The sequence below is a fragment of the Xiphophorus maculatus genome, chromosome 1 (assembly GCF_002775205.1).
Source record: "Xiphophorus maculatus strain JP 163 A chromosome 1, X_maculatus-5.0-male, whole genome shotgun sequence".
In the NCBI taxonomy this organism is placed as follows: domain Eukaryota; kingdom Metazoa; phylum Chordata; class Actinopteri; order Cyprinodontiformes; family Poeciliidae; genus Xiphophorus; species Xiphophorus maculatus.
In genome coordinates, this window is record NC_036443.1 from 23,247,387 (window position 1) to 23,262,710 (window position 15,324).

The following is a 15,324-nucleotide window of genomic DNA, read 5'->3' on the forward strand; positions in this document are numbered from 1 at the left end:
AAAAACTGTTCTGATGATTACTTTTTAAGATGAAATGATTGAGGACTAAATTTTAATGCAGATGAACACTAATATATTTCAATTTGTCTATACCAGTCAAATTCTGGGTACCGTAGGTGTACACGGTAGAGCTAATGAATGTCTGTTAGCTAGAACTTTCTCCAAACTGAGGTGATAAATTATGGTACGAGTAAGAAGCATTCCCATTTTGGATACATGATGCTAACGTGTCCAAAGAAAAGGTTTCCATGGAGAGAACATAACAGGAGTTAAACATTGTTACATCACAAGAGAAACTTTGAAAAGCAACTGTCAAAACAAAGGGTGTTTAATTTAGACACCAATGTATATCACCTGCTGTTGTGAAATATATTTGGGTCAACATATAAAGCCTTATAAGCTCTGGAGTCTTAAAAGTGTTGTGCATAAATGAAAGCCTCATATCATCAATGAATTAGATTAACATCTACTTCTACTTCTTAAAGTAGACATTTTAAAAGAAACTTCTACTTCAAGAACTTTTCTATAAGCTGATAGGTTGTTAAGCATGTTCAGTTATCACACCTTAAATTATGTTCTGTAATTCTTATTTATTGTTAAACACTGAAACTGAGATAATTATTTCTGGTGAATCAAAAACTATATTCATCTCACTTTAAGACACTGTTTCCAGATTGTTTCATTATGCTCTGATTGAAAATGCCTTACAATGGGTTACTTTTAGCATGACTTTTAGTTGTTCTCTGTTCACACTTCAAAGACAACATTATACATGGTTTGAATCTTAATGTGACAAATATATTCAACATTCTACTGACTGACCTTCATCAATAACTCCTTGCTCTTCATTTGATCGTCCTTTTTCCAAGAACAAATCAGCATCAAAGACTTTAGAGGAAGAGCCTGTACCACAGAAATGACATAACCTTGATTACATAATGTGTCTTAACGTTAGAAGTATACTGCATACCAACAGATTAGTGCCTTGTTAGCATCATGTGATTTCCCATGGTATCTAGGCAACTGTTAGGTTTAATAAAACAAGTGAGTGGATTTAAAAAAAGTCAGCTTCATAAAAATGTAGAGCTTCACTAGAAAGTAAGAGCTACTAAATAGCTTTGAAATCTAAATCTTTAGCAATAACATTAATAACTGAAGTGGGATCTCGCTCCTCTACAATTATTTTTGTATAGTACATGCTCTTTGTTTGAAATCACCTTATGTGGACACAGGAATGACAAAAATGCATATTTTTTGATAAATAACAATCAATTTGTTATTACTTTCACAGATTAATTCTTTGCTTAGGTGACCTAAACTCTTTATGAAAGACTTAAGAGTGACTTTGTGACAACTGTGTTTAATTAAATCTAAAATAATCAATAAAGCAATGATGGCTCTCGTCTAAAGATTCGTATTTTATAATCAGTAATTATTATTATGACAAACAAACCCAGCAGCAATCCCTCCCCACTCCTTATTCGTCTACCACCCAAGACCCCTTAGTCCCACCAGTCCTCCACACCCTTCCAACCCCCCGTTTTTCTTAGCAATATAAGCCACCCTCATTCAGCATCAAACTGTCTCAGCAGAGGCAGCTCGCAGACTTTCAACCCAGAAACATCCACCCAATGCCTGTAAAACCTAAGAGGCAGCAGATTTATACCACAACAATCAACCTGTGTGAGGCAGTGTGAGCCCAGAGCTGAAAACAGGTGAGTCACTCATCTCTGTTTATCTGCAACTACGTGTAAAACTATTTTAACAAGAATCAGATTTCTATTTGAAAATAGACTTCCGCTATTTTATTCTGAGTATTTCTATTTCCAAACACTGAAGTCATGAAAAAAACAGACCATCATCTGGCTATACCTATTTTTTAAGTAATATCCCTGAATGTTTCAGGGGCAAGTATTTAAACTGATCTAGCACTTTTAGTCTAGATCAGTTTAACTAGGTTTTTTTGTTTGTTTGGTTTGTAATTAGATGAGTAGCTTTTCTCTATCATAATTCTGATCAACTAAGTATCTTGAGATTATGTAACTTCATAAGATAGTGGTCTACAGCACAAGCTTTGCAGTTTTCTTTTGTGATTGTCACTTGTTTATATCAAACATTCACGGCTGAGGTTATAACACCCCTGCTACTGAAACTGATGTAATCACAATATTTGAAATATACTTGTAATCTTGTGATTTTCTAATAATATTTATCAAAATCATTTGCCCTTTCATTGTCATTAACCCTAATAGAGAAGCATTCACATAAAACTTAGCTTAGAAAAAACTAAAGTACAGCATAAAGAGGATGATAGTGGTAAAAATGTGCAGTCCCAAATTCATTTTCTATTTCAACACAGTGCACAAAATACATCCATTTACACAGCAGAGACATTGATATTTGAGAGACGTGTATGGGGTGGAGAGTGTTTGGATTTTATATTTCATGAATTGTGATTAGTTAAAAAGGATCAATGAAGCAGGACGTTTAGGCAAACTTTTAATCTAAACCGCTGTGCTGATTTTAGAGTCATCACTGTACAAACTGCGCCCGATTCTAAAAACTGCTGCACTTTTTGTAAAATGTCACAAAGGCTCAGCAACTATCTACAGTATTTTTCTCAGTGTAGAAATCTTGTATATACTTACCAGTACAAGTGAAACAGAAATGTAAGAAGTGTTTGAAATATGAATACAGAGCAAAAACTATAATGAATGATAAAATCTGCATTGTGCTAATTTTTTTGTTATATCTAGTGACATTAATGTCTTTTTATTTTCAGATCACATTTTGCTTTCTCAACTCTAGCCAAGATGTGGACAAGAGGCAAAAACTCGGGCCAGTTAGCAACCAGATCATCATGTACAGTAGTTCATTTCCTTATTATCCATAGAAATTTCTTCAAGAGTCCATATAAACGTTTTACATGACATGTAACAATATGTTCAGATGAACACAAAGAGTACAAAATAATGTGTCACTGGTGTTATATCAGCCACAATATTCTGATATTATGTGATATATATTTATTTATCTCTGTTTATTCAATTCAGGTTTCTCCCTGGTTCATCAGTACATTCTACGTTTTAATGAGGTGTCTGGCAACAAGTCAGGTGAATGAGTTAGCTATTTTCTGGGGGATATGTGCTTTTTGTTTTAGTTTTAATAGACATATTGTGACACAGTCATGATACGCACTGTGTTACTTAAATACACTGTCTGCTTATTACTCACCCTTGCTTTAAATTTGTTGTGTGTTTTAAAGTCTTGAAGTAGAGAAGTGAAAGAGTACCTCCACTGTTTTTGCTCTTGCCATCGCTAATCCCCAGATGGTTGGATATCATGACAGAAATCAGATCCATAGCCTGACTAGCCAACAGATCTGTTCACGCGTGATTAGAATCTTAAATAAACTCATACAGAATATGCTTATTGTAACACATACTAACTATACATGTGTTAAATTCCTTATGTTTTGTTTCTCTGTCTTTAGCTCAGCTTGTTGTGCATGCTATACAAATTAAAAGTAGAAAATAAAACCAGCAAATAGGACAAAGTGACGATCAGATGTTTTAGAATGATTTGGAAAATTAGCAGCTACTAACTTTAACTTTTCCTGTAGAATAAGGAATAGGTCAATTGAGATACAATTATAGTGAGAGTAAATAATCTGTAGCTGTCAGCAAGAACAGTTAAAAAGGGATTATAGAAGGTCAAATCCACTATGCTTATTACGTGATTATATGCGTTTGGAAATCCAAAAAGTGTACATATTTATGAGTCAGGTTTGTAACCTTTTATAAAATATAAAAAATACATTCTGGCTCTTGCAAACAGATGTTAAATATGGTTTATAAATGAACTTGAAAGAAATAAAAGATGAGCAGAATACTAAAGTTGCAAATATACACAAGTAATTTTGACTGTTAAAATACTTTTTCTTACTTTTAAAATAAACTTAGTCAATTCTTTCAAATGCATTGCATCTTGAAACATGATATATACCATTCAACATGTAGCTGCCTGCACATTTTAGGAAAACGTCTATGTGAACTTAAGTCATCATGTGTCCTATTTGCTGGCACCATAAAGGAACTCTGTTCAAGCAAGCAAACACATAAAAAAACACTCTTTTTTTTCTCATTCATTTAAGAAGGAGGTTGACTTGAGTATTGATTTGTTAAAACCCTTTTCATTGAATAATTCTCACAACATTCTTTTGACTTCATTTAGCTGCAATCCGGAGGAGATCTAAAACCCCTGGAGTGATGATCACACAGTATGCAGCAATTTTATCGGAGGGTAAAAGTACTCCAGACTTCCAGTGCAAGCCCATGCCAGTTGCAGTCAAGGAAGGTTTGTTTGTTAATGTGATGAAAAACGATGAAGCTTATGTGTTTCATGCAACTGTTGAGTCATACTAAACTTGCACATGAAATCAAAACAAAAAGAAAATATAATGATTGACTCATTGTGTTTTAACAATATGCTTTTCAACAAAACAAAGTTGAAATTAAAAAATGCAAAAACAAATTAGATCTTTTGAAAATGTCCTTTAGGACATTTAGCCATTTTCAAGACGGTGGTGACAGGGGACCCAAAACCAGATGTTTCATGGAGAAGAGCGAAAGGTAATCTGGCAGACAAGGAAAAATTCCAAAGGAAATATGATGAATCAACAGGGGAACACATATTAGAGGTAAGCAACTGAATGTGTTATAATACACAGTTTGGCACAAAAACTGAGCAAAGAAGGAAGGTGTGAAAACACTACAACATAGTATGTATATATGCATTTTCAGATTCATGAAGTGTCTGCAGAGGACGCTGATACGTACAAATGCTACGCTGTGAATGAATGTGGCAAAGCTGTCTGCACCACAACATTAAGCATAATTGATGGTAAGACTGATTTCCGAGTTAATGTTACTTTAAATTGTACACTCCCTAATGTGCACAATTAAGTAGAAATATAAATTCATATGAACTCATCTGTGATAGGCTGTAAGCAGTTGGCAGCACCTCTGCAATGTGAATGCAAAACTACTAATAGAGACTAAAAATAAAAAAGAGTATCTTTAGATGTAAGTTTTAGGATGTAGTGTTTTAAATTGTACTAGTATAGAGAATATCGACTAAAAAAGAAAGATATTATTTAATGCCAATGACTTTTTATCTGTTCTTGAACTTTTTTTCATCAAGACATGATGTGCCTCATTTTAAGATATTTTTTAGCCTACTAATTTCCATCTGACAGGATTTTTTGTGTCCGGATACTGAAATCAAACTCAAGATAAATTTGTGGCAAATCATTATTTGAAAACAGTATTTTGTATTTAAATAGTTGACCTTGTGTGATAATAAAAATAATGTAATGATTTAAAACATTCAAATTCAACAAGAAAGTGAAAACAGAAACTTATTAGTGGGCAGATTCTTTTTTTTTACATAACTGTATTCAAAAAGCTCAAAGTAACTTAAAATATCCATGTTGTGTTAATGTTGTAGAAATGCTTGGTGCAGTAGTAGAACTTTAGATTAAAAATAATAACAATAATAATGAATACAATTAGCAAATATTTTGCTTCTGTCCAGGTTCAACAATTCCTGAAGATTTCAGAAAGCTGTTAAAGAAAAGGTAAGCATTTTAAGCAGCTCAATCTCAGCATTCCTGATGCAATATTGATTACAATAACAGAGACATTCAATGTTTGCTTAATACTTTAGCAAATCACAGACAGCAGGTGGAGATAATGATGAAGCTTTCTGGGATGCGATGATGAATGCTGACAAAAGAGACTACGAGAGCATCTGTTCTGAGTATGGCAGAGCAGACTTGAACATGATTCTCAAGAAACTTGAAGAGAAAAGAAAACAGAAAGGAAAAAACAAACAGAAGGTATGAAAATGTAGTAATTTATCAAATGTAACAATATTAATGAATGGCAATAAATTTTCTGTGAAATTCTTACAGCATGTTTTAATGATCATAATGCCAATAAAAAAAAACAATCTCAGAGCATTAGCTGTAAACTATTTCACCCAGTCAACAAAATCTGTGCTGCTGCCATAACTGCCAACTTTCAATTAAGCTTGTAGAGAGAAAAGTTTAGCACCTAGTTAAGGACCAGAAGTAATGGCCCGATTTGGATGTAATTTGGTACCTCGCGACCAGAGGTGAGAATGTAGCAGTGGTCGACAGAGCAGCTCTCTGGAGTGTGGCTAACACATAAAAGAAAATCACTTCTTTTCCCCTGAAAACCGGGAAGAGATCTACAAGGTTCGCTGCAGCAGAGAGTGCAGGACTAGTAAAAGGACATACACACACTCTTCAACATCTGTTAATCTTCATGCAATCTGGAAAATACAGTCCATCTCTAAAATGCTGTACCTCAAACTGCAAAACTGTTTCTAACAGCTTTTCATTAACTGAACTGACATTCCGAAATCTTCCTCAACCTCCACTCATAACCATGATATTTATTACCTTTGATAAGGGCTGATGAAACTTATTTTTGCATCTTAATTTCCTGTAATTCTTTTCCTCCATTCATTATATTTTTTGCGTGCAATTTCTTCTAAACAAACCATGTAGTGAAAATCAAGCCCATTGAATCATTTGATGTATAAGAAGCTTGCATGAGGCTAACAGAGCAATAAGACTTAAAATATGTAAAGTTGATCATTTAAAATGACTAAAATGAAATTCTAAATTAAAATGTAATTTACTATTTGCTGTAGTCATTGAATGATTACAATCCAAATCCATTGCAGAGTTTCTCTAACTCCGACATCAACCCAGTGTTCTCTTTTCTATCCCAATCCAATTCATGTTTTAAAGTGTTAATGTGTGAATGCATCCAATAAACATGTCTGTGCTTGGCTAAGATGGGGATTTTAGATTAAACACTAACCACCAAATACTTTTAACTCCTGTGCTTCTTCACTTATACAGGATATTATAATTTCCTGTGACAATGATGCTAAAAAACAGGACACTCAGAGTCTTGGGAAGAAAAACTACATCAGAAACGAAGCCACTGTGCAACATGACATGGGGATTTATATTGGGGATGTTGAAGGAGCTAACTGCCACTACAGGCATCTAACTCTAGTTAATGCTGAAAAAGACCTGCTGCTCACAGAGTTCAAAAGTAAGTTCATTAACAAAACGAGTTTGACACTGTTGAGAATTTTTAAAATATGTAGTTGCTTTTTTGCATAGTCACAATATATCAATAAAGACCAGTAATGACTGCTGATACATGTGACAGGTTGTACTGAATGAGTTCGATTTCTTAAAGTGCCATTTTCCCTCTAGTTTCCAGTGTGGATTTTGTGATCAAAATTCAAGAGATTAAAGCTGAAGAAAATGATGATGCTCTCTTTGAGTGTGTGCTAACACACCCTCTACCTAAGATTACATGGATGAGAAAAGGTATCCTCCTGGAAGATGGGGAGAAGTACAACATAACTGTGTCTGACAACAAACTCATCCACCGGCTGCTCATCAAGGACTGCACGAAACTGGACAAAGGAATTTATTCTGCTGTAGCAGGGACTATTTCCTGCAGTGCCTGGCTGGTGGTAGATGGTAACATCCTATTATACAGGACAATCCATTAACAGATACCAATGTGATGCGGTCGGTGATTGGCTAAAAATGAGTAACGTATTTGCTTGCAGATCAGCGCAACCCGACAGGTGATGCTAAGAAAACTATCCGCAAAACTGCAAAGGCCGCAGGGGTTCAGGCTGACCTGGAAAAAATGGCAAAAGAGCAGCAAATAAAAATCCAAGGAGAAATGGAGAAGATTTTAAAAGCTGTCAAAGAAAAATACTCAGAAGCAGAAAAACTGAAAGGAGAAATACTAACTGGTGGAGGCGACTGCGGTGGAAGTGATAAGACAAGTAAAACGCAGAGGAAAAACACAAAAGATGGCACTGTGACAACATTTGAGGATTCTGGGGGTATAATAGAAGAAGGTGACCTAAAGAAGAAAAAACAAACCAAAGGTCAAGTTGGTTGTAACATAATGTCAGGTAAAGTCTGTTTTTAACCTGAAAAATCCAGTTCCACCACCTGCTAGAAACACTGTTGTAGAAATGGCTTTTTAGGAGAAATACACAAAGTATTGTTGAAAACATTTACTTTACTAGATTTAATTCATGCTTACAGATGGCTCAGTTAAGATTAACTGGTTTTCTTTTTAAAAAGAGAGGAATAACATGAAAGATTGCGCTTTAACAACATTTGAGGATTGTAATGTGACAAGAGAAGGAGAGCAAATGAGAGCTGGGGACCTAAAGAAGGAGATGCCTAATTTAAAAACAACTGAGTTTAAAGAGAGATCAGTCACATGTACTTCTGAAATACAGTTGTTTAAATGATTGAACCAGAAAGGCTTAAAGAAAAAAAAAAGACCAGATCTGCCAATAACAAGAACATAGTGGTGCATTTCATTTTTGATATTAGTAACTTTTACTTTACATAACACTGATTTCACAGCTAATTTGCCTCTCACATTTACTGTTCAATAGATTCTATTGAAGGAGGGGCCTTTGAGGACAGTCAGGATCCTGGACATGGGAGTAATGTTTCAAACATACGGCAAGATCAAGAAGCAGAGCATGATGTAACCGGTGAGAAACATCTCATAAAAAGTAGAACCGCTCCAGAACTAACAATATAAAAAATAGTTCACTTTTTATGGCATTTTCCTCTTGAGTGTGCTTTGGGAAAAGTCCTTAAATATGCTTATATTATTGGTTTGTGTCTGTGCAGAGTTCATAGATCAGTGGGACGATGTTGTCCAACAGCTGAATCAGTTCAGAGGAAATAAGAATTGCAATAAGTCAGCAAGAAACAAACAGAAAACAAATAATGCAGACTGGAAAGAACAGGCATCAGGTAAGAAAGGACTTCATATTTAGAAAATTACATATCTTTTAAATCACTGTAATATTGTTTATATATTATAATCAATATGAAATATTGATTATAATATAATATATTGATTACAATATGATATATTGATTATATTATAATACATAATTATATATAATTTCTGAGATAAATTTAAATAACAAAACTGCTTTTTAGATTCCACTCTCGTAAGAACTGATTATCCCAGTGTTTTTCAGCCAATTAAAATTGATAGTATTTTACAGCCAAATAGAACTGCAATATTTTTTGCTTGTGGATAACTTTTTGAAATAATATCTGACACACAGATTCAAATGGACAAGTAAGCGATGATGAACTAAACACTGAGGAGACTAAGGACTCTGCTGAACAAGGAAAGTGCCAACAAAGTTTAAAGCAAAGCAAAAAGTCTAAACACGCAGCCAATGGTAAGAAGTACAACATTACTGCATAAAATTATTGTTTTGATTAAAGGCGGAAGACCTTTGGAAATAATATGCTCTAAACACCAGTGACAACTTTGTTATTCTATGAGTAAAAGGTTAAATGTATCAGCCACTTTTATTAACATGAAGACAAAACATGTAGGATTTGCCATATTTATAGAAGTAAGAGAGCTATATCTTACTCTATCTGCCTCGTGGATTGAAAACTAGGCAAATAAAATGTATTTGTGATTTTAAAAGGAAAGTGTGTGTTTCCTGGAGAGCACGGTGAGTGTGACGAGACTGAAAATGTGAACCACTCTGCCAACCATACAAGGCGTAAAAGACAAGGCCTTCTGGTTACAGATTCAATTATTGGTGAGTAATCAATTAGTTACATGCTGTAGGTTTCTCTGTACATTTCTTTGTGTGTTTCGGTGAACACTCATCAGTTCACAGTGCAAATGTTCCGTTTTTCTGCTTTTAACACATCAATTTTAAGTGAACCAAATTTACTTTTTGGTTGATGTATCCAAACCACTAAGAGATGTAATGTTTAATAGGGTCATGATGTTACGCATTGTCAGTATATGTGCTTGAAAGAAAAGACATATAGCAACAAATATCTCAGTTGGCTCCCGTTGGCTGCGTGTAACTCCAATTTCTTATGACATGATGATTTAAAAATAAACTCACCTCTGTCTTTAGATCCAGGCGTTCAGTTTATCTGGGGTTTGTCTGATGTCGATGCAATCATCCATGAGAGTGCTGAGTTAATGTGTAAGCTCAGCAGGGAAAACTGTGAGGGAGTCTGGTTCAGAGATGGAAAACAGGTTTGTCATGAAGGTCAAATTCATCTTTTTTGCCTCAGAGTAGTTGTCAGTTTATACTGTGTTATTTCTTAGCTTAAATACTCTCCATTACTGTGCTTGAAATATTTTATGTGTTAAATACTAAACCCCAACAGATTTACCCAGATGATAATGTCTCCATCACTATGGATGGACCCATCCATAAATTAGTGATAATGAAATGCAGCGAGGACAACTCTGGAAAGTACCGCTTTGAAGCAGATGGTCGTAAGACAGAGGCAATGATGAGCATCCGAGGTTTGTGTATTCATCAAGGAATTGAATAAATGACTAATAATGTCAAAGAACTAAAATTATCTAAACTGGATTGATATTTTTAGATCCTCCAAGGTTTGACCCAGAAGACCTCAGTGCTTTCACCAGGCCTTTGACAGTTAAAGTGGGACACAACGCCATCTATAAACTCCAGTTCATTGGCCACAAACCTATAAAAGTTCAGTGGTACAAAGATGGTGATGAGCTGAAAGATGACAACAGTACAATAATAGAAAGATCTGCAAGTCACACCCGCTTACTCCTGAGCAGATGCCAGAGAAGAGACACTGGAGAGATCAAGATAAAGATAAAAAATGATCATGGCTTCACTGAGGCAGTGTCACAGCTTATTGTGCTTGGTAAGTGACTTGTAACAGTTTAGATGTCAATGAGTGAGTCTACTTTTTTAATATGAAACAGATTCTAGATATCGGGTAATCTAGGTTACCCGACATGGTTAACATGGTATTTTTTTTAGGTCAAAGTGAGGTTTCTAAAACTTGAACTAGACTTTATCAAAAATCTTGTCACAAACAAATGGCAGGTCACCCAGGAGTAAATTTTGCTGCGACTTCATAAAGCTTTTTTTTATGTTTCAGACAAGCCATCTCCCCCCCTGAGACCTGCAGAGGTTACTGAGAGTTCAGCCTTATGCATTGAATTCAAGTGGCGTCCCCCAAAGGATGATGGTGGCACACCAGTGACTAACTACATATTGGAGCGTCAGCAAGTGGGACGAAACACCTGGAAGAAAATGGGTGAAATACCAGGTGTGCCCATCTACCGGGACACAGATGTGGACCGTGGGAGAAAGTACTGTTACCGCATCTGGGCAGTAACTTCAGAGGGAATGAGCGAAGTGATGGAGACGGATGAAATGCAAGCAGGAAAATTTGGTAAGTCAAAACAATGTTAGTGATGTTTGTGAAATGTGCTGAAAATCTGAAAAGAATTCCAGCAGTAATTAGAAAAGAACCTTAGTTGCATCTCAGTAAAGCTTCAGCTTCACGTGATTTATGTTTTGTTTCTGAACTCTTCAGCTTTCCCAGGCCCTCCAGCACCTCCTAAGGTAGTCAGTGCATTCAATGACTGCATCAACATTTCATGGTCTTCCCCATCTAGCACTGGAGGGTCACGTCTCCTGGGATATATTTTAGAGAAGCGCAAGCAGGGAAGTAATCTTTGGACTTGTGTTAATGCACCAGATGAAATAATAAAAGGTATTCTTATATATTTACTTACAGTATCTGGAAATGGTATGAGTGTGTCTGCAAATGAGTATGTCTGTTTTATTATTTCATTTTTGTTTGCTTTAAAATGACTTCTAGAGAAAAACTATGCCGTGAGGGATGTTGTGGAAGGTATGGAATACGAGTTCAGAGTTTGTGCCATAAACCTCTCAGGAGCTGGTGAATTTAGCAACGCATCAGAGTTTGTTTTCGCAAGGGATCCTAAAAGTAAGTATTAGAAAATATTATATTAAAAACTGAATATGATAAAGAAAGTGTATGTATTGAAAATACTAATCATATTAATATTATATTTGTCTAGAGCCTCCGGGTAAAGTAACAGGCCTGAAGGTGACAGAAACATCGTACACCAACATGGTTGTGACTTGGACAAAACCTGAAGACAAACCAGGCATACAGGACGAAGCTAAAGGATATTTTGTGGAGATCCGCCGGGCGGATTGCACAGAGTGGTGCCGCTGTATCAGCAGCCCCATTATCATGACTTCCTTTAATGTGAAAGGCCTTAAGTCTATGGATATGTATTGGGTGAGAGTCATTGCTATAAATGATGGGGGAGAAGGCACACCTGAGGAGCTGCCAAACTACATCCTTGCAATGCCTTTGCCTGGTATGTCAACAAAAAGCAATCATTTACAGTGCATGATTTCTACTGTCCTGATGCTTTTAATTTGTGCTTATTCTGTTTTAGTCTAAATATAAACAAAACTGATTTTGTTGTTCTCAATAAAGTGAGACCAAGGTTCACAAACAACAAGATGAGGAGTTTCATGGTTGTGAGGGCAGGGAACTCTGTCAGGATAACTGTTAACTTTGAGGTAAGATTTACTCAAGTCATTGATCTGATTCTGAGCAAAAATATATATTTTTATATAATTAGCATGTTTGCTTATAACATATTGTACCTTGTAAAAGTATTCACATCCCTCATCTTTACATTTTGTTCTGTTACAACCCTAAACTTTATTGTATTTAATGAGGATTGTGTGTAATAGATCAAGAAAATGTATAATTTTTTCTCGATTTTGACAATGAAGAAATTATGTAAAGTTTAAGAAATTTGTAAAGAAAACACTTTGTAGTAAAGTCTTACTTCATTTGTAGCTGTATTCTGTATACAGCTCCTCTAGTTATCATTAGCCTTTTAGCTACATCTCTGATGATTGCTCTCTTTTCCTGGGTAGTCAATTTAAGAGTATGGCCATATCTTGGTAAGTTTACACTTGTGCAATACTATTCATTGAATGACGAACAGAAAAGTTATCCAACATTCAAAGCTTAGGATATTGTTTTAACCTAATTCTACTCAAACTTCACCACAACTTTACCCTTGCCTCTTGTGTTCCTTAGTCTTCACATTGTACAGATTGTAAACAGTCTAATTACAAATGCATGGCACATTTTTTAGATTAAGAATAGTTTTTTTTCTCATGCTCCACAGGAATGCTCTACTTTGTGTTGATCTATCACATAAAAACCCTTTAAAATAAAGTCTCTGCTTGTAACATGACAAAAGCAGAAAAGGTTTAAGGGTATCAAAACTTTTGCAAAGCTCTGTATAATCATGTTTTTTTTATATAAACAGGCTTCCCCATGGCCAGAAATTACATGGTTAAAAGACAACGTGCCAGTGATGAAGCGTGTTACAATCAGTAACTCTGACGGCTCATCTCAGCTGCTGATTCCCACCTCTGAGCGCTTAGATTCAGGCATCTACTCTGTCTTCATGAAAAACATTGTTGGACAGGAAACTTTCAGTACGGAGGTTAGGGTAACAGGTAAAACTATATTTTCTGAGTTTTGGCTTATCTGTATGACTTCAGTTATATAAGGAAAACTCTGTTCCCAGACGATCCAAAGCCTCCTGGACCAGTGGAACTGGAAGAAAGTGTTCCTGGGACTGTGACTGTGATCTGGCAACCTTCTCCTGATGAGAAGCGTGATGATCGTCTCCACTATACAGTGTCTAAACTGGAATCCACCAAGCACACATGGACCACAGTGGCTGATAGGCTCTTCAATAACAGGTTCACAGTTTGCAACATTATGCAAGGGAGGGAGTACCATTTCCGAGTGTACGCCAAAAATGACATGGGTATATCAGCACCCTCAGAATCCCCAACCTGGGGGATGGAAAAGAAGAAAGGTGTGTGGTTTTTTAAACCTTCTGGTTCAAATCAGTTAACTTTAAGAAAAACACACTAACTATCTGTAATATCCTGCAGAAAAAATGGTGATAGCCGAACCAACCAAAAAGGACTGTGATCTGCGATGTGCTCCAACTTTCATTGTATCTTTGAAGCCTCAAACTCCAACAGTAGGCTATGAGTGTTATATGAGCTGTGCAGTGAAAGGAGACCCTGCAGCTCGAATCACGTGGTATCGAAATCATGTCAGCATAAACACAGATACCAACTACTACATCTCCAACACATGTGGTGTCTGCTCCTTGCTGATACTTCGTGTAGGTCCCAAAGACGTAGGAGAGTATAAAGTCGTTGCAGAAAACAGCTTAGGACGAGCTGAATGCTCCACAGTTCTCAGTGTCAGAGGTAAGACTGAAACATCGCTGCACTTAAAAAATATTCACGTTAGCATGCCAGGTGATTCTGATGTCCTTCCCAAATGTTTCCCTTTTTTGGAGGTTACTTTTTAACACAATCGTATTCATAGTTATAAGAAGGTGGGCATACTTGTGCTACCATTTTATTTAAAGTTTCTATTTTTCCTTTTAAACAGTTTTAGATTCTTTTTCAAATAGGTTGTACAGGTTATGTGTCACATTGAGGGTAGAAATGTTCTAAAATTTATTTTGGTTTAAATTTTTCATGTCACTAAAATCTAGTATTTTAACAGGATTATGTAAACTTTTCATATCAACAACAGATTCAAAGTAGTAAATGTGAGTTAATTATGGTGTTATTGGTGTCTTTATACAGAGTGAAGAAGTTGAAGACACCGATATTCAAAGGTCTTCTGTCCATCGTGGAAAGATGAAAATGGCTGTGATACACTGAAATAATGTGGATTCAATTCTAGCTTTGGAAATAAAGCCATTTCAATAGTAAAGCTTTCGATTTGTGACATTCTGTGGATTAATGAATGTTTCCAATCATAATTTATTGTCTTGCCTGTTGTCTTTTATATTTATTTTTTTAAATACAGTGGCTCATTGTCTCAAAAATATTTTAAATAAGATTTGTACCTTTAACAATACAGTAACGAAACCTCTCCTTGGTTTTTGTGTATCCAAAAGATATTTGTTTTTAGTCCAAAGGAAAACTTTGTAAAACATTCAGAAAGCCTGAACTTTATTTTAAGAACTTCTGACCTTTTAATAGATCAAAGTCCACACCTAAATCTAAACAAAAATCTGAATTGAAAATTAAAGTCCACACACTGTCTTCCTAATCTGATTGAACATCAGGTATGTTGCATGAGGATGGGTAAAAATTTCAGCCACTCGATTTAAAAGGCAGATGTATGACATGAGTATGACATATCAAAAGATAATATTTGTGTGTTGCAATTTTGCATACAGCAAATTCAAAATTTAGCTTCTTTCACTTAGACATAGTCTTTAGGAACACAGTTGT

The 15,324-nt window shown here is 35.5% G+C and overlaps 1 protein-coding gene across 1 annotated transcript; it reads left to right on the top strand.

Moving 5' to 3' along the window:
* Positions 1-1,604: 1,604 nt before the first annotated feature.
* Positions 1,605-14,761, top strand: LOC102218445 (immunoglobulin-like and fibronectin type III domain-containing protein 1). Its single transcript, XM_023330568.1, has 27 exons — positions 1,605-1,715; positions 2,783-2,862; positions 3,054-3,113; positions 4,234-4,356; positions 4,560-4,699; positions 4,803-4,902; positions 5,596-5,638; positions 5,728-5,899; positions 6,956-7,154; positions 7,322-7,594; positions 7,687-8,043; positions 8,542-8,643; positions 8,786-8,911; positions 9,235-9,354; positions 9,613-9,729; positions 10,060-10,184; positions 10,319-10,460; positions 10,544-10,837; positions 11,078-11,374; positions 11,519-11,698; positions 11,807-11,935; positions 12,030-12,338; positions 12,461-12,546; positions 13,314-13,506; positions 13,578-13,874; positions 13,954-14,280; positions 14,668-14,761. The coding sequence occupies exons 2-27, from the start codon at positions 2,814-2,816 to the stop codon at positions 14,670-14,672; spliced, it is 4,365 nt and encodes a 1,454-aa protein (XP_023186336.1). The 5' UTR covers positions 1,605-1,715; positions 2,783-2,813; the 3' UTR covers positions 14,673-14,761.
* Positions 14,762-15,324: the final 563 nt, after the last annotated feature.

Bases quoted from the DNA above. Each gene is read 5' to 3' on its own strand.
- LOC102218445 (XM_023330568.1), top strand. From the start codon at position 2,814: ATGTGGACAAGAGGCAAAAACTCGGGCCAGTTAGCAACCAGATCATCA. The intron at 10,185-10,318 runs GTTTGTCATGAA...AAACCCCAACAG, and splicing joins GGTTCAGAGATGGAAAACAG to ATTTACCCAGATGATAATGT. The intron at 10,838-11,077 runs GTAAGTGACTTG...TTTATGTTTCAG, and splicing joins GTCACAGCTTATTGTGCTTG to ACAAGCCATCTCCCCCCCTG.